Source organism: Euwallacea fornicatus, chromosome 1 (genome assembly GCF_040115645.1).
Source record: "Euwallacea fornicatus isolate EFF26 chromosome 1, ASM4011564v1, whole genome shotgun sequence".
Lineage (NCBI taxonomy): Eukaryota > Metazoa > Arthropoda > Insecta > Coleoptera > Curculionidae > Euwallacea > Euwallacea fornicatus.
In genome coordinates this window covers 5,400,897-5,420,529 of record NC_089541.1, presented here as the reverse complement: position 1 = coordinate 5,420,529, position 19,633 = coordinate 5,400,897, and the positions used below count along the sequence as shown (strand labels likewise).

The 19,633-nt window shown below is 32.6% G+C and overlaps 4 protein-coding genes across 11 annotated transcripts in view; 2 read left to right on the top strand and 2 right to left on the bottom strand.

The window, feature by feature from the left end:
- Positions 1–851: 851 nt before the first annotated feature.
- LOC136341093 (uncharacterized) lies at positions 852–7,620 on the top strand. Its single transcript, XM_066285709.1, has 9 exons — positions 852–1,349; positions 2,033–3,319; positions 3,380–3,589; positions 3,649–3,898; positions 3,952–4,186; positions 4,247–4,441; positions 4,496–4,776; positions 4,835–5,213; positions 5,327–7,620. Exons 1-9 carry the CDS (start codon positions 1,065–1,067, stop codon positions 6,588–6,590), a joined length of 4,386 nt encoding a protein of 1,461 aa, XP_066141806.1. The 5' UTR covers positions 852–1,064; the 3' UTR covers positions 6,591–7,620.
- A 501-nt stretch (positions 7,621–8,121) lies between these two features.
- Positions 8,122–10,294, bottom strand: LOC136341154 (ADP-ribosylation factor-like protein 3). Its single transcript, XM_066285819.1, has 3 exons — positions 10,179–10,294; positions 9,597–9,857; positions 8,122–9,013 (listed from the first exon to the last, which is right to left on the bottom strand). The coding sequence occupies exons 1-3, from the start codon at positions 10,179–10,181 to the stop codon at positions 8,735–8,737; spliced, it is 543 nt and encodes a 180-aa protein (XP_066141916.1). The 5' UTR covers positions 10,182–10,294; the 3' UTR covers positions 8,122–8,734.
- The window catches only part of LOC136341131 (RCC1 domain-containing protein 1), a 30,172-nt gene continuing 20,394 nt past the window's right edge, over positions 9,856–19,633 (top strand). Inside the window, exons 1-3 of one of the 2 annotated variants that reach the window (XM_066285787.1) lie at positions 9,866–10,994; positions 11,051–11,266; positions 11,798–11,954. In XM_066285787.1, the coding sequence (XP_066141884.1) occupies positions 10,370–10,994; positions 11,051–11,266; positions 11,798–11,954 (998 nt within the window). In that variant the 5' untranslated portion in view covers positions 9,866–10,369. Of the gene's footprint in view, positions 10,995–11,050; positions 11,267–11,797; positions 11,955–19,633 lie in introns of both variants that reach the window. The other variant, XM_066285796.1, reaches the window with a different exon arrangement.
- Eip93F (Ecdysone-induced protein 93F) overlaps positions 12,119–19,633 on the bottom strand; it is an 86,879-nt gene continuing 79,364 nt past the window's right edge. For all 7 annotated transcript variants that reach the window (XM_066285729.1, XM_066285721.1, XM_066285748.1 and 4 more), the window contains one exon: positions 12,119–19,514. In XM_066285729.1, the coding sequence (XP_066141826.1) occupies positions 19,442–19,514 (73 nt within the window). In that variant the 3' untranslated portion in view covers positions 12,119–19,441. The remainder of the gene's footprint in view (positions 19,515–19,633) is intronic.

Below are 19,633 nucleotides of genomic sequence, written 5' to 3'. Positions count from 1 at the left end.
CTTAAATTTTGTATTATATTTTATTATGTTCAAAATCTTTTACGCCGCCATTTAACCCTATCTTGTGAGGTTTCATTCTAATAAAAATTTTGCTGCCTCGCTGAACAAACGGTTCTTTTTTTAATTGTGCTATTCGCTTTTCTAAGAAATGTACTTGAATAAATTGTCTTTCAGGCTTAACTAAAAAGAATCTGATGTATCATAAAACTCTGTCTATGTGGGTATCCAGTACCATCCTTTAACTGAAAATATACAATAATGAACTTTAGGGCACCCAGCTACGGTATTTTGTATGTTTATTAAGAACCCTGTTACTTTTGTTAGGTTTTTTTTTAAAGGTTTCCGAGTTGCGAGACTTAAAGTGTCCAACTACACCACTTATTTTCAGGTTTCGATTCGCCTGATCTTTTATATATATTTTCCTACAAAAGCTAACTTTGGTTTGAATATAATTTTTGAACCAGCACTATTAATTTCCTTCACCATAACATCAGGATTTTTTAAACTTGTGTTTTAATAAATTTCATTTTGAAAAATGAGAATTTAGTTAATCATCTATTTTCCTAAACCTTTGTATAGAAGTTTTCACTTTTTTTGTTTGCTTTCAACAGCAAATTTAATTCAAATTTATCCCCGTGAAATTAGTTACGCATTATTTACTGCGTTCTGAGTGGCCTCTGGATAACCAACCCAACACTTAGCTCTCATTCCTTTTCAGATCTCTCTGCTCTTTTTATATATACTTTGTTTAATTATTTTAATCAAAGAAATTTTATTCCTAACCATTTAAATTTCTTAATTTATTATTTTCAATATTTTTCAATTACATACAGTTTATCAGAAATTATAATTCTTTAAAATTATCGTATCGGATGCGCTGACCAGTGGCGCATGCGACTCCGGCTGAAGGTCAAACTAATCCTGTTCGGCATTATTTTTTAATAAACAATGACCATTTGACGGCATGTCGGTGATGCGACGAGACGCCATCATAACCCAGAAAGAGAAATAATTCTCATGTCATGAGTTCCGATCCCATTTAAACATGTCATTTAGTGTCACAAATGGTTAAAATGAGCAAAATAAGGGAGATTACATTACTGGCAAAAGAAGGAAAATTCTCCCAAGCTTTGGAATTGTGTAATGAAACCAATTTGGTAACTGAAACGGCCGTGAAAGTTATTCATGCCATATCCTGTGCCTGCTACTATCGTACTGAGACATGTGAAGTAAACTGTTTGGAAAAGCTTTGCAATAAAGTTGTCCAGAACATACATACAGTAGAATGTATAAATGTCAATGACTATTTTGCAAGTGTTTACCATATAACAAAAATGGTCTGCCTTATGGTAAGTAGAAGAAACCCAGCCTGGTTCTATAGTAAGAGGAAGAATAAAGTTTTGTCAATGTTGATTAGTCAAAAAGTTGCCATTGGGCACTTCATTAGATAATTTTCATTCCCAATCTCACACATTCCGATATAAATAGCCATCTAAAGTAGAAATTAATTCTTTAAGAGTGTTGTATTGGCAATTATTTGTTTTTCTTTTCAAAAATCTACTTTTTAATTAATTTATAATAATTCTAAGAATATAATGTCTCTATCATAATTATTCAAGAATCATATATAATTTTTACTTTCCAACCAATTGTAAAATTATTGTTAACTGTATTTTCTCCTTCAATAATTCTATAATTGTTATCCTAAAAATTTTCAGGAGGTAATCACCAATATTTGGCAGATTTGGTCACTAGTTGCTTAATATTGATGCATTCAAATAATATTTGATGGTTGTACCACATACACACAAGTGATTACCTGCCAGAAACTTCCTTAACACTAAAATAATCTTGTAAAAATTACATTTATAAAATATTTCCATAATTATCAATATTAGTTAAAAATATCTGCTAGTAAATTTTTATCATTTGCACTATAATAAATCACCCCTTTATAATTATTTTATTTGAGCTAAAACAACAGTTAATAACAAGCAGCAAATTGGTAAAACCATTTTTCTTACATCCCTAGAAAAGATATGAAGACCTCGTCAAGCTCAAACCACTCTTGTTACCTACATTCTACAAAAATGCAGCAGCAACAACAGTGTACTCAAATATTGTACAACTAATAGCATACAATATATGCTTATTAGCAAAGGCTAAAGATAAAAAACAAAATAAGCATTTAATAGATATTTTGAAAATAGTCCTTAAATTACAGAATCTCTCAGGAAATGTTGAAGAGTTGTGTTCTTTTGCTCATAAATATTATTATCAACTTCATGCATTGGAAGTATCTAGTGATCAATTATTGAAGTTTTATTGTATAGTATTGGATATTGTTGCATTGAAATGTGCCAAAACTACATGTAACAGTACAACTCAAGTGGCCTTAGTATCAATTTACTCAGATATACTCTCAAGCCTAATTGAAAGTAAAAAATTTGAATTCTGTGAAGAGTTTTTAATGGCTGTTGAAACGCGAATTACGCAGCAACTCAAAGACCAAAATCTGCAAAGTTCTCATGCAATTTTTAAGACTGTTCTGACTTTATTACCTACGAAATTAGAACAAATAGAAAAGAATGCTGATGCCATCAAGTCACTTCTAAATAGTTACAAAAGCAGTAACAAAAAGTTGTTCACTCAAATTTTTCCCTTTATTGAAAGCCCTCTACGATCTCTTCTGGTATACTACAAGAATGAAGGATTCCATTGCTGGTGTGAAATGACACCAAAAGCTTTATTGTATATATTAAAATATTTCACTGAAGATCTTGTGCCTGGTGTAGTAATATCTGAAACTCAAAAGTCATGCAGCTGTGGATGTGCCATTGCTAGAAATTACTCAGGAGCACTCAGAATTGGAAACGCATTAACAAGTTTAATAAAGTCCTACATCAGCAAAACAAACATCGCCAATAGCAGTTTTTTCTCAATCTTGAGCAACTCTCTCCAATATTATTTTGATCTAGTCAAGCCATTGAAACAAAAAGAATGTCAAGGATGGACTCATGACTGCAAGGAACTACTGACCAACACCTACAATATTGGCGTAGTACTTTTCCAACAAAAAAATGAAGCCCACCAAGTTGTAAATATATGCTTCTTGAGAAATATATTTACTATTTGGTACATCAGTGGTTTTGAAGAGGATGAATGGCGGTATCCCGTTACGTGTATTTTCAAAGCATTGTGTGATGCTGATTTGAAAAATGAAAATTTTATTCATTGTATGGGGTTGGCTGCTTTATACTGTTTGTTGTATACAAAAGACAGCAGCTCTTTTATGCAAAGTTGGTGGATTGTTCCAAAGGTAGGTACTATTTTCATAATATATATGAAGTTGTCAGGTAAATTTTTTCATTGATTTTAGTCGAAATTAAAGGATAGTATTAATGCAAATGACCTGACAATAGTTAGAGTTTTGCAACAGCAGAGTAAAGAACTCTGCAATATCGTGAATATCGACCCGTTGTTTACACAGGAAAAGCAAGTAGAACTTACTCTTTTTGAATTAAACTTATATAATTCCGTCTGGAGGAGTAGGACTTCAATGATGGCCACATTTTCACACCTTACTCAAGTACATTTGTTACTCTTTTACACAAAACACGTCTTATCCATTATTTTTTCTCAAAATAGATAGCAGATATTGAAACAGTCGCATATTTGGCAATTCTACGTATTTACGTACGGGGTGATATCCGTATTCATGAAGATATGTGTTTACTATTTCCTACTGTTATCAAGAAGATGGAGAAAGTTTTAGCAAAAGATTCTTCAAATTCCTTGCTTAAAGTTGCAATAGCAGTGACATACTTTTACTACTTTCAAGCCGTTTTTAAAGGAATTGCTGATAGAAACCTGCAGGAAATGGAAAAGACAAAACTGGGTAATGAGTTGTATGTAAGATCATATATGATTTTATAAGGATAAATTTTGTAGCTCTACACAAGGCGAAAAGCTATGAAAAAACTGAGCCAGTTCCCAAAAATGCGAACGATGAATGCGACATAGTTTCTGCGTACTCAGGACTGCGTTTAAGCAAATTAATCGACACTTTAGAATTACTAAACTTGTCCCGAGATTTAATCAGTAGTGTATCGGATGAAAACTTTACAGACAATTATATTACAAAAAATATTTCTGTGCTGTTAATATCCATGGGGTTTACATATAGGTAGGTACCTAAACCGAAAAATAAAACGATAGCAAAAGTTTGAAAATCATTGATTTCTAGGCTACACTACATTTCAATGTCCAGTATTCTGTGTTTTGCTATGGCGTTAAAATGGGCGGAAAAGGCTGGAGATTCTAGTTTGCAATTATCTATTCTTGGGTTTATTATTGAATCTAGTGACGTTAAAAGCGACCTAATAGATTCTTTTGTGTCTAAAGGGGATGAATTAGTAAAATTATTAGAAACAGAAGAACTGTAAGTTTTTTCAGTTGTTTTGAAACGTGTATTTACACAAGTTACCATTTTTAGTCATAGTAGAACTCTTGCAATTTATCACATCTGCAAATCAAAAGCATTTTTATACGTCGACCCCAAAAAATCATACAAATCTTGGCAGATCGCACACGGTCTCTATTTAGCTAACAAAGAGAAAGACGAATTCAAAATCTTAAATACAGATCTGAATATTGTGTTGTACAAATTAACCAGGAATTGTGCTTTTATCGAGGCAGAACACGAGAGAGAGCCCATGACCTTTAAATTGCATATGGCTTTTGACACTGCCCTTGCAATAACTAAGAAAATACCCCGTAAGTTTTCAAAAATAAACTTAGTACAAACACCTAATAATTGTAAACTTTATTTAAGCGTCTGGCTATGATTTAAGCATCCTATTTGATGCGGTATACGAACTAGCGAAAACCTACAAACTCATGCGTCTTCCCCGTGACTTACGAGCATATTCAGGGAACTTAGTAGATTTGGCGCAACAGTTAGTTCTTCCTCTCAGGTGTGTGTCTCTGCTGATTCTTTTAGCACACTCAGATTTGTTTACGGGAAATATGGATAATTGCACGGCAAAATTGAACGGCATAGATGACATTTTATGCATAAACACTGTGAAGCCTGGCGTTGCGCCTACTGAAAACATAATGATCCAAGATGAGAGGAAAGATCTCGAAAAGCAAGTCAATGAATGCAGTGATTTGATTGAGGAGTTGATGCTGACCGGTCCCAAACATTATAGGTAAAGTTTTTTTTGCGCCTAGTTCCTAAAATAGCAGCTAATTTTTTATGTGCGTCATTTTGTTAAGAACTGAGTGTATTTTTTTATTTTAAATTATTGTTTTCCCATTTCAGGCAATTTTCACCGTCTTCTCCAACCTTAACCGTACACGGCTTCAAATATCCCGAATTTCTCTCTCATAACAAAACGTGCCAATGCCTAATGTGTCATTCTCTAGAATTTCAGCAGCTGCTTCTACAAAAGTATCACTTAAACGCGCTGGTTAACATGCACTATAAAGATGATAAAGTTTCCGAAGAAATTATCACTGGGTGTTTAGCGATTTATGACACTTTACAGCGCACGTACAAAGACAAACGCTCTGACATGATACCAGCTTCGTTTCTTCCACAATTTGATGACGTTTTCTTGGAGCCTTATGCCAACATTTTGTACGATTATAGCTTTCATTTGAGTCGTACAGGTCGGCTATCTGAGAGACTGGAAGTAAACAGTTTATTGATGCATGTGTTGAGGCCTAAAAAGACTAAGTTAGTGTGGCTTTATCAGGATGCTTTACTGCAGAGAGCGGGTTATATTATGTTTGATAAAGAGCAAGATAATATCAAATTGCTTAAACACGATGCTTGCGCTCTTCAAGTCACGAGTGAGAATTTCCCGACGACGCCCGTTTCTAAGACTGTTCCAGTTACGGTAATGGTAAATGGGTTGCCGCACTATTCTCCACCTAGACGAAGAAAGCCCCAAAAATGTATTTTCCCAGACTCGCCAGATGAAAAACCTGTTACTAAAGGCAAGACTGCTAACAAGACTGTTGATTCCAGTACACTTGTAATTCCTAAGAAAAAAAGCAGCAAAGCTTGCACTACTCCCATGTCAGTTGCTCCCTTTTTGATTCCTCTTGCTACGCCGAAAATACCTATTTTCTCAGATGATCGGCCTAAAACTCGAAGTTACGGAAAGCAAAGCAATAAGAAGCAGAGAGCTACAACGTCTGAAAGTGATGCCACCCAAGAAGATATTGCAGACTTAAAATGCAAGAAACAACCTTCAAAATCTGTAGGCGATTTTGATAGTTTAGGTACCACTCAAACCGGGATTGTTAAAGCAGGGTCTTCCTCAAAAATGAGCACAGCTCCACTGCTAACAAAGAAGATTAAAGAAAACACTACCTCGAAACGACTGAAAAAGAATATAAATCTAGAATTAGAGTTGCCAAGCGAAGTGCCTTCTGAAGCGACTTCCAGTAGCAATGGTAATTCTATAGTGTTGGATACTCCGGAAAAGGAAGCAAATACGGCAAAACGGGCTTTGGTTCTTAAAAAATTGAGGTCTTCAGTTAATAAACGTGAAGTTAAAACTGCAGGGAGTAAGTAGTTTTTGAAAAAGAACGTGTTGGGATAATTTCAGGCTGGTTCTGTAGTTCTGTTTGGTTTAATAGATATTACCATTTTTTATAATATTTGTTCTCAACCTAAATCACCAACCTTAATTAAGGGGCCACAAAACTTGTGCCATTAATAGTGATATTTTCTTCATATAGTTTAGTTTATTGATTATACATGTACATATGTATGGCTCATAAGAGTTTCAATTTGTTAAAAAAAAATTAAAGTTCTAATCTGCATAAAAAACTGAAATTTAGTTTTTGTTTAAAAATTAGGAAGGGTTCATTATAACATGAAACTCAAACGTTTGTAAGGGCCGATGCGCAGTATTTTCTAACGACGTTTTTAGTTTTCTTCTATTGCTCTAGGTATCCTAAGCATGAAATGTGACTTGTTTTTTTTATGGCTCTCACATTTCATATTTGTTTCTTTATATAAATATATTATTCCAAGTTAATTGATATGACCTATGTCATAGTTAATATTGTCATATTGGTTTAAATACAAAATTATATTTTTTGGCAAGCGTCCCATTTGAGTGACACTACCGAAAAAATGGTTCGTCAAAAAAAAGGTACGCTTCATAACTAGAAACTTGATGCAATGGAAATAAATTGATAACGCTATTAAAAAGTACTCGAAATAGACTCTTTCGAATATTTCGACCTCATCTAAACACAAAACCATATTTCAGTTTTTTACGGACTTTTAGAAAAGTATGGATAACGCTGCTGATTTGAAAACCTATTCTTCTTGAGTTTTAATTTATACAAATTTGCCTTAATTTAACCCATTTCCTATTTCTTAAGACAACTGAGATCGTATTGGTAGTGTAAAGCAGGTAAAGCTCGTAAAACGGACACCTTGTATATGATAATTTTTAATTTTTTTTCTCAAAAAAGCCGTTATTTTATGTATACCTTCACCTGAGATGGTTTGTATGGACAACACATGCTAATAGTGATAAAGCCCTAATTTTATTAACACATGTAGTAAATCTAAATATATTTTCAACTAAATTGAACTCTAAATAATTAAATTCCTTAAGACCAATGCTTATCAAGTCTAAATACTAGTAACTATAGTGGATGATTCGGATCTACAATAATTAGCCACAGCATCCGCCTAAACAAACAATATTATGGCAAAATCTTGTGTTTGGCTGGAATTGAACAAGAAATTTAAGCGTTATTTCATTTTATTAGAAATATATAACTAGCGGCCCCCGACAAAACAAATTGAAATGATAAAAGTATATTGAGTATGGTAAAGGTGCATAAAGGACTGTCGAGATTTTCAGTTTTAATTTGTAGAAAAGACTATTAACCATATTAATAATTAAGTAATAGGAAAACTAATTTTAGGAAATTGATAGGTCCTAAAACATTTTGAGCCGCCAATGATATCCTGATAATTTTTAATTCATTTTAATCAAATTTTTAAATTACTTTTCTTAGGTGTAACTAAAGAGTGATTCATAAAAAAACCTCAAGCAAAAAATTCATTAGTTGGTGTGGATGTGTCAGATGTTCGATGGTAAATAGGAAATAGTTTAATCAATGTTTTACGTTTTCGGTTAACCGCCTATTGCGAGTTTTTTTAATGATCATCTGTTACTACATTATGATCATTGTCATTATCTGTCTCACTTTAAATGCAAAAAAAAAATGTTCACTTTCTAATATCACATAAACTTGAATTTCGGTGTACTATTTGCTTTGGCGAATTCTGTGTCTACAGAGTATTTAAAATTGGAGTCATATCAATGGAATGTCGAAAACAGAAAACTATACAAAGTTGGTTAAATATATGGAGTTGTGTAATTTTTATTGATGATAATCTGAATGAAAACCGTATTCGTTTTGTATATTATGAATATTACTAATTACAGAAACGCGGAAATCGACATTTATTAGATATATCTGTATGTTTCATCTTCTGCGAGATTCCAAAATGAAGTGTCTTATAATGGAAACATCTTTTATACATTCTAATTAGGTATCTACAATAATCCATCGTTAACCTTCTTCAAACATTAAAAACGCATTTTTCAACCCCATCAATTATTTAAATCCCTGAAACTCTTTATGAAGATTTTATTTGATCTCATGGTTTAATTCCCATTTCGTCCCGCTACTTTTTCTTAATATTCTTGCAGACCCATTCCATTCCCTCGCGGACCCCGGTCCCTGTACATGCAGTGCAAGCTTGAATCTGCCAGGTCCGGTCTTTAATCGAAGGTAGCCCTAGTGCCTGAGCCAGCTCTGCAGCTGGAAGAGAGTCTGGCAGGTCCTGCTTGTTTGCGTAAACTAGTAATGGTACGTTGTTTAATTTGCTATCACTGAGGAGCTCGTAGAGCTCTATTCCTGTTTCTTCTAAGCGTTTCTTGTCAGCCGAGTCTACCACGTAGATCTAAAATTAGGTTGTATAACGGTATGAAAGTCAGAAACATTACTAGCAAATTGTATCATATACATATGTGAATTTCATTAAAAATTCAGATAGGTATTTCTATATCAGGTTAGTTATTTTAAGAAAAAAGCTTTCAGCTATATATTGAGCATTCATAAATAGAATCCGAAGACTACCAGAAGTAGGCACAGCTTGAAATGTAAATTATTACACAGGAGCTTTTTTTACAGTGTTCAGACTATTTGATTACCATTGTGCTTTATTCTGTTCAGTTTCTCAGCAAAATATACTTCTATAAAATTTCTTGGGAAGTCTGTTGTACGTTTTTCTGAGTGATTTTTTTAACAACTTTTATAGAACTGGTATATAGAAAACAATTTAATTTTATTGATTTATCGGAAATAAAATTAAAATGTTTTATGAGGCGTAATTCTACCTTTATAGCTTACTGATTTATTGATTTAAACTGTCAAATTGTTTCATATTTTGATTTTGAGCTGTTCTATAAGTTGTAATGTTCTACGATTCTGTGTAAAGCAGGCGAAATTACTAATTGAGATAGTCATTGTGGTCGCTAACGTACCAAAACATCAGTATTCTCGAAATAATTCTTCCAGTATGGCCGAATTTTTCGTTGGCCCCCGATATCCCAAACGTTTAATTTAAATCCCTCGCTTATTACAGATTTTATATTGAAACCTGCAGTTGGTGTTATGCTTGTAATATCTTCCGATGCCAAAGTTTTCAGGATGGTAGTTTTACCAGCGTTGTCTAGGCCTAAAAGTAGTAACCTCAGCTCGCGCTCGGGTGCAGAAGTTAATTTCCTCAGTATTGATAAAAGACCCTAGAAGTGAAATCGTATAAAATTAAAAAGTGACAATTCCATCATCTTGGTATCTAATATGAAAGCAACCTCAGACGTGATGGTTACTATTTTTTGTCTTTGTCTATAAGAAAAATTTTAATTTAAACGACAAAGACGGAGTAATCATCAAATTTGTCAAGCAAGCGTTGTTTTCACTAATTTTAGGTTATGTCAAGCCAGGTTTCTATGGCAATTGTAAGTTTTTGAGTATCACAACAAAACAAATGTTTCTGTTTTTTACATTTTCTTACTGTAATATCCAAATGGAAAGTTTCCTTGATTCAGTCAGTTTGAACTCACCATTTGACTTAAATGTGGCACAATTTCCTTTCCTTAATTTCACCACAAACCCTCAAAAGTAGTCAAATAGTACTTTCCTATCAGTCAACTAGCAGGACGTTTGTTTTGGTTTGGTTCTTGACACGTTCTGCTAGCCTGTTTACAAATCCCAAATAGATCGAAAATCCTGTTTTAATCGATATTTATTTACCATGCGGATATTATGTAAAGGGTTCAATCTTTATAACCAATTACATCAAGGTAACAATTTCAAGAGAATTGTTGAGGAATTTGTAACCATTTTTGAAGAACCCCACATTGAGCACTTCCTACTGGGGCATACCATGACAGTGATTGTCACTGACAATAAAGGCACAATAAATTGTGAAAACTGTAACAAAAGAGAGAATTTAATTTTGCCAAATTCATCTCAAATTGCTAAAGTAACACTGAGCACCTCAAATTTGTTAATTCTTTCATCTACTGGAGACCTGTTTAAAACCTCTCTGAATGCATGGGAGCTCGTAAAGGTGCCAAATTTTATAGTAGATACTAATGATAAAATTAAAATTATCACTGCAAGAGATAAACTAAATGTTGCCTACAGTGCTAAAGGATATGTGTATAGCATCCCAGAAAAGTTGCATTTTTGTAACAAAAATATTGTAGACTTACAAGCTGGAAGAGAGCATTGTATATTGCTTGATAAGCAAGGAAATGTTTATTCCTTTGGAGCAGGCACTAAAGGACAATTGGGGACTGGTCAACTGGATGATGAACCAAACCCAATATTAATTGAAGCATTGGCAGGGCTTAGAATTGTAGCAATAGCAGCAGGTAATGTAAACATATTGATTAAGTGGAACTTCGCACATAAAACTTTGTAAATAAAGGAGACTGGCATTCAGCTGCAGTGAGTGAGCAAGGAGATTTGTACACCTGGGGTCAGAATTCTAATGGGCAGCTAGGGCTATCTGTATCCTCTACGTACGATGAGAACATTGTTTCTGTTATGGCTACTCCTCATCTAGTAGATATTTCTGATAATCCATCAGATGTAAATGTTGTTAAAGTTGCTTGTGGGAATAAGCACACAATTGTTTTGTTGGGTGAGTGTCTTTTGGATATGTTCTCATTTAAAGTTTATGGAGTTTAAAGAAGTAATAAGTGTCCTAGAATTTTGCTAGGTCACTGTGAATGGAAAATTTCAGTTTCCTTAGAAGAGGATCTATTGTTGTCAGTAATTATTTTTGGAGTTTGTTTTTGTAAAATCTGAAGTGAATCTCTAACTATTGAAATACTAATTTTTGAAAACTAGGATGATTACAAATTCGATCATTCGGCCTTTCACAAAATCTCAATTAGTGTTATAATTAATTGATTTCCTTGTTTATTCCTTGTTTCCCTAAATTGTCTAGGTGAACTATAATAGATATTTAGGCACAATAAACTTTCTATGTTGCAGTATAAGGAGAATTTCAGGCCCACACATGATAATTTTAATTAAATCTAATCTGACTCAATCTTACTAAAGCTAACACAATAGATATGAATTTATTATACATTTAGTTTAACGATTGTAATTCTATTTTGGCAAGAAAAAACAATTTCTGTCAATAAGGAAACTCATATTATTTTAGAAAATGGCCATTTGTATGGATCTGGATGGAATAAGTACAAACAATTAAAAAATGAAAATGTTAAGGAATATTTTTGTTTTACCTTTATTCATGACTATTCTAAAGAAAATGTTGATAAAGTATTGTGTGGACCATGGAATTCAGCTGTGTTAATAAAGTAAGTTGGAACAATTTTTTATAATAACTTAACTCCAAATGGCGTAATGCAGGTATTATATATAATATTTCATTTACTCATTGTTGTGTTTGATTTTAAAATGCCCTCTCAATATAGTAATTGAGCACAAATGGTTTTTTTTTTCCTGAAATAAAACACAAATAAACATTGTAATGTAGTCCACAGTATAATAAATACTGGTATACTTCAGAATTACATTATAAATATACAATGTGTATCGGTATATTTTTATTTTTGTGGTTTTAAAATATTTTCTGAAAATAACAATTTCCCACAAAGCAATAGTTGTTCAAACACTAACTCTTTATAATAAAACGTTATCATTTACGAGTCACAGATATTTACGAACAAGAATGGCTGCATTTTGTTTAGGAGAAGGAAAACGGGACTGTCTTCTATAGAAAAATGGCGATACAGTATAAGGGAAAACACCGAATGGTAAAAATACACTTAGTTGCATGGCGATCTCGTTTTCCTCCCTTACACGTAAAAATACAACGTTTTGATATTTTGCTTGACACCAAAAAAGTCAAGTCGCGGAGAGAAGCTGCGTGACTTGTCTTTTCGATGCCTTTAGGTATCATAATATAGATATAAATATTCACGCTACAAGGCATTTATAGTCACAATTTTAATACGAAATATAATAAATATATATTACAGGAAAATTATTTATCCAAAACAGGTTTTTTGGCGTAAATTTTGCTAACATATTGTCAAAAAATTCAATACCTCATAATTTGAACCTGTACATTTTTAGATCTGTTGAACATGCTTAGCGAAAAATACTTTTTTTGATATTGGTTTCTGATATCTTGGATATGACAGAGTACATAATGTCTTGGTCCCAGTTATGTCTGCAATTCTTAGCTGCTCGGGGTAGTTCTTTTCTTGATATTCTTGGAAATGGCATATTTTAAAAGGTAATTTAATTTACTCAAAAGCCTACTAAAAACGGGGTATAAAATTCCTTCTAACATTTCACGTACCGCTACGTCAGTCTTTGGCAACTTTTCTCTACCAATCACATTTTTGTTCTCTAATATTTTTCTAACTTCCCTAATCAAAATCAGTTAACGTATCTAGACTAGACAATTGTATTTTTGATTTAACTGGCGCACCAATAAACAGGTACATACAAAAACGGCTTTTTAGTTTGTCTGGAATGTGATTAATAAACTTTCTGAAATATGCCATGTGAGTATTACGAACCGGTCTATTTCAGTTTGAACCTGTAATGCTACCACGATGATGAAGAGATAGAGGGGAGACCCTAAAAGTAAGCCCTACATAACTATTACGTACTAAAAGTATTTTCTAAACGCTACGATTAGTTAAGTGCCGCCACCATATTAGTGTTTCATGTACAAAAAAAACTCTAGTGGGAATTAAACCTATCCTTGTACTGTAAGTGTCAAAACGTATTGACGCGACGATTTATCTACCAGCTACTTAAGTATATACTCTGTATAAGTTCTACGAGTAATAACGAATTTCTTGTCGAGTGACGTTTGCACACGGCTTTTGCTACGTATTAAAGTGCGAGATTAAAAGAAATCGCAACTAAAACGCCAGTTGCTTTCACCGGGGTCTCTTCATCAAAGTGGTTAAATGTGGGAATTGTGTGTGGGTACTATTGTTATTATATGGTTGGTGTAAAGTAAATTTCGTTTTTGGGTGTTATTTAACATGTTGAGGCAGGCGATACAGACCTTAAAACAGTGGCAGAAGTGTTCTAATATAAGAAATTTGATAGTATAAAATCCAAGCTTGCTCTGATATACAAAACTAATTAATTATAAAGTAAACCCTCAAGAGAAAGAAGACTATTTTCAAATGGAATTACCTGTCGCAGATGTTAAAAGTGGTTTTATTTTCATCATTTTTTTTTTAAGGAAATAACATTTTAAAGTAGACGCAGTCAGTTTGCAAAGGGTGCACTAAGAAACTTGAGAAATTTTTTTGTTTTCATTAATTTTATGTTAGTGTTATCGAAATTTGAGTCTTTAATTCGAGTTCGTCAAATCAATTTGCATTTAGATTATATGTGCAATTTCTTGACTTTTCCTAAACGAAGATATCTAAATTTGTATGACAGAAAAAATTCCAAATTCAAATGACAATTTAACCACAACAGAAATGTGAATTGACTGATCTTTAGTCATTAATGTTACTTATTACTCTATTTATCGGACGACCTAAATTGAAAACACAGTTTAAACTCGGTTATTATTTTTGATAGAGATTTGAAATTTGGAGTATCAATGTGACATAAAGAACTAAGGTTTTTTTTATGTCATACTTCAGTTTACGATTGGACGCAATTAGTACTAGCTTTTGTTTTTTAAATCGTAACGTATATGTTTTAATTTTAAATCAAAATCTTTTCGAAATTTGGTTTTTTAAGGATCTATTGTACTTACCCTTTTGATACGGCAATGACTTATAAATTCACATATTATGTATTTAAACTTTTCGTTTATCATTGACATATCATTAAATGGCGAACGACATATTAAAATTTATGATATATCACAATGGTGATATAGAAATGTGGCAAAAATGATGAAAAAAAAGTTCAGCTGCTAATCACTAATTTAAAAATTAGAAATTATTAAGGATTTGAAGAAAATTCGCTTAGAAAAATTTTGTTAAAATTATTTTGAGTGTACCATCTTTTGACGATAAAATTGCATTTGATATTTTGAAACGCACTGGTGAGATAAATTGATAAACTTTTTTTAACTCAAGAACATAGTTAATTTGAAATGTGACTTACTTGCAGCTACAGTTTTTTCTCATATCACCTGCCCTTCAACTGCCTCTTTTGATTTGTTAAACGAATACCCAAAAACCCAATAAATGTTTTTTGTTTTAATAATTATATCAACGAGTTTCACTGTAATTTCAGCAGGCACACAAATATTGAAATATTTAAAGTGTGCTAAAAGTACTATTTACACGACACTAAAGCAAACTTAAGTAATCACTTATCGGCTAGTAAAATTAAAATTATTTAACAAATACATTGTTATAATAATAATTGTAATAATATAAAATCATTAAAATTATGTGTATGTAAAAAAATATCGTAGGAAAACTATAAAGTCTTATTCGTGACGAAAATATTAATTGTTGGAATGATTAACTTAAATATCTAACAAAACGAGCTTGGTCCGTTAAGGTTTTCTTTTTAATGCAAAATACTGACACTTTAGGGTGTGTAGATCAACTTAAAGTAGAATATGTTTATGTTTAATCATCAATTCAGATTTTCTGTTTCTGATTGTTTTTTTGACCGCCTACGTAATAAAAAATGAACAAAAACAATCTCAAATCCCCTCTCCATAAAAGTTTTTTTAAAAACAAAAACGCTTAAAAACACATGTCGCTATATAAACACATTTTCGAGGAAATATATAATTTTAAGAAAACGTTTTTTCTCGTAATTAGATCCGTTAAAAATATCATTTACGCGTATACTTTTTAAGGTTACGTTTACACTGTTGGAGTTACATTGGTTTGGACCGCGTTTCAGCCCGGACGGCCCGGACCGCATGAGAAATAATAAGAACAACGGTGTCTTTATAACAAATTATCACAATGACAATGATTAAAAATAAAACGAAAACAGTTCATAACACTAGAATATAAAAAATTGCACAAAATAGTGACACACTTGCTTTCTTGTCTGTTTACATTTGCATTTTAGTACACTGTATACTACAAGCTAAAACAGTTTCCAGTGAGACCGGGACAAAAACTACTGGATAATATCACATGACCGGACATTTTTGTTGTTTCGGAAAAACCTCTCAAATGAAATTAGTTCTTGAATCCAGGCCTCACAAAGCGCAAGCATGAAGTGAGACACACAAACATTTAAAACAGTGTTTTTTTTTTATAAAATCTTACAACTACGAACGGGGAAGTCGACACGACCTCAAAAACTTAAGATACGCGCTCTCATCATCGAGGCAACGTATTCGGTGACCGATAAAGGCTTGAACCTTTTGATCACCCATTTATATCTGTTTGTTAATAAATATCTCAATGCTAATCTTGTGAATAAAAAATCTGGCACATATATGGTTGGAATGTTTATGTTTGATCGCCGATTCGGTCTTTTGGAGGTCCCGTTTTGATTTTCACGGTCCTAAAAACTATGCACTTCACAGCAGGCCTTTCCAGGACCGAATCGCACGGCCAAAAGATATGTATGAAAAGCATACCATTCTTATATACAACATACAGCAAGTATTTGGTCCAACTTAAATATGTGAGTTTACTGCTGATGGTGTGGTTTGGAGGGGGCTGGTGAGAGTGGTTTTAGCAACAGATTTACTTCGTTTGTCTCGTTTTGGAGATGAAACGGTGAAAAAAATTATGTTTAAGAACAACGAAAATAAATAAAATAAACATAAATATTTATTAGATTTCAGACTTTGAGCGATTCTGGGATCGTATCAAAAGAAGAACATGCCAGCTCACATTCCGGATCACTTAGATTTTAAAGGCTTTGTGACCCTGGTATGACGTAAAGTGCCAAATAATGGTCTTGAAATTTCTTAAACTTGGCGCTTTTCCAGTTAGGCGACTGGAATTGTATTTTTTTGAATCTATAGTTTTTATAGAAATTCCAAAAATCAATGCGACTTATAGTTTTTTCTAAATAATTCAAATTGTTCTATTCCGATTTAACGGGAAGTGAAAATTTTTACTTTTTACGAGAGACACCCGGTATTTTTTTATATTTTTAGATTCAGTAGATTATTTTATTTACGATAAGGTTATTTTAGAACTATTTTAAAGGAATTGAGTATTTTTTATTTCATTTAAAAATAAAGAACTATGAAGTGGTTAGCGCTTTAGGAGTTTCAATAATGAATGCAATTTCTGGTATGCAAAACATGAACCAAAGGAGTAAGTGATTCTGATGTACAATGCTATACTTTTTTGGATTGTGACTACCGACTAGATCGCTGCGAAACGTAAACGAACAGAAAACGACGATGAAAAATTAGAACCTCACATGGGATTTTATATTAAAATTAGTGGATTTCTTTTGTTTGTATTTTTGGAATTTCCAATTCCTAATAATGAATGATCGAATTTTGAAATATTACAGTCAAATGTAAGGCCAAATTATTTAAATATTATGGTGTTATTTTTGACATCACATTAAAAACAAAAATTTTGATCCATCCCTTATTTCAACATTTCCGTAGAAATTAACTTCAGTTGAAGCTGCCACAATATTAATATTGTGACCTTTAGTCAGGAACACTAGTTAGTACCTCTGGATGGATAGAGTGGCTTAGATTCTGCAAGTAACGAGAGAACCAAAGTGAAGACTAATGGTTGATATTCTAGATAAAAGTGTTTTTGATTTAGCCAGAACAACTCATAACTAATTCGAACCGAAATAGAAGCAGCCGTATTTGGTTTTCAACATTGATGCGACACGATAACTTTGTTCAAAATGTTGAGAACTAGCTCATACAGGTGGACCAAAGCGTGGTTCTAATGGTTTGATGTAAACAAAGTTGATCTATAATTAAATAATATTATAGTTTTTATTTGAGAAAAGGAAGAATAGAGTCCGAATATCTGCAATTAAAATATGCATTTTTACTTCTTTTTCCAATCATTTGCTTTATTTTGTCACTTTCTATTCTCTATTTCTCTCTCCATTTATCTGCAATAATCAATTGGAACCAGTGGAATTGCCGCAAAGCAGATTTGCTGGCAAATTTCCATTTTGTAATTTTATTACATTATACGTTTTGCCACGGAAATGCTAAAAATTCTAAACTTAAACTATTTCTCGCAGGAAATAAATCTTTTATTCAATTAAATCCTTGTAATTATATCAGGTTTTCATTTCCATTTCAGATTTTCATGGGGATCATTTATAATAAGGTCGTACCGCGAAACTTGGGAATCATGAGAATGGCCATGAGGGTGCATGCTTTGTTTTCCTCCATTCTATTGTGCATGCTGTAATAGTGCTGAGAAAATTTCGGTTGGAACCATGTTACGTGAGTTCTGTTATAATTCAAAACCTCTTTTAGAGAGTGCTTTTAATACGTCGTTTTATCATCATGTCTGGAAGAACTTAGACTGTCCAGACAATACGTGAAATTGATTCAAATAAACCAAAAAATGTTGATAATTAATCTCAAAATCACCAAGTCCAAATCTCCTTTCCTATGTTATTGGACTTTTGTTTCAAAATGATCTAAACAATGACTAGGTAAATCTGTCGCAAATACCAGTTACACCATTCCCATTTAACTGTCGGTATCGGTTCGGTTTAACGGTTGGTTGTAATCATCTGACGGTTGTTGAAAACGGGGGAAAAGAAGCACTTTTTTAAACTCTACCTGGAGTCAATCTTTTATCTCTCGAACAAAATAGCTTCCATTTTGAAATATATAATATACTTTTAATATATCTTATATACTAATTAATATTGATGTAAATATATATGTATTATGTATATACCATCTAATTGCACTTCATTGTTATATGAAATAAGAGAACCGAAACGAAATTAACACGAACACACTGACAAATTCGTGTCCGATCCGTCAGTTTTCGCAGTTTTTAACGTGTTCCAGTAGAAACCCAGAAAAAGTTAAATTTCTTTACCAAAGTCCGATCTCCATATTCATATTTTTTTTTGTAATTTTAAATGTATAAAGATGAACAAAAATTTTACTTAAGAAATAATTATTAGCGTAGGTATTCTTTGAAACACGTTTGGCATATAAATTCAATAATTTTCATATCAATTAACTACCTGCTAGTTGTTTAAATTTACTATACTTTTTAAGATATTTTTAGAGAAAAATATACATCAAAAATTTTGATTAAATCACAGATAGATATAATTTTTTATCAATCAATCGCGGGCCGCGGCCCAAAAGGGTTTCGATATAAGTAATATCAATATGTCTAACTCGAATCATCAAAGCAGCTCGGTAATTTACGCGCGAACATGAAAAAGGTGAATTTTTATACAATTTTTTGGACACGTCAAGACACACAGAGATTACACGTAGGATTTTTTACATATGCCAAATACACCGAATGGATAGACATTTAGGAATTACTCGGAACCGTTTAGGATTGCGTCGTTTTTCAAAAAACTTCACAAACCTTAACGGTTTCCCTCGCATAGAAAATTCAACGAGAGTAATAATATATACTTCAAAAACACTTATTATTATGCAATGAATTATAGAAATTTATGGTCTGCTTTGATGTTTACCAGTAGGCTAATCTACGCGAAAACAACAGGTAAAAATGGAAACAATAAATATCTCAACAAACACGTCATATCGAGCTCAGTTGCTCTTATAAACTTACAACCACGTCGAGGGTGCCCCAACCCCTTGATAGGGACGGGGCGACCGGGCTTATTTTCAGTAAAAAAAGCTGTTTCTTATAAAAGGTTGGTGTCAGTCTTGTGGTGCGTCGTTATCTGAGGCACTGCTTCCTGCCGTACTCTCTATCGCTAAACTCGACCCATTTCTAAAAAAAAATAAATAAACCATTTAACATGACAATTGTATAATGCAATGTATTGTACGACTATTGCCGTAATCCAGCGGCTTTTCTAATGTGAATTGCCCTATACTTTTTGCACCATT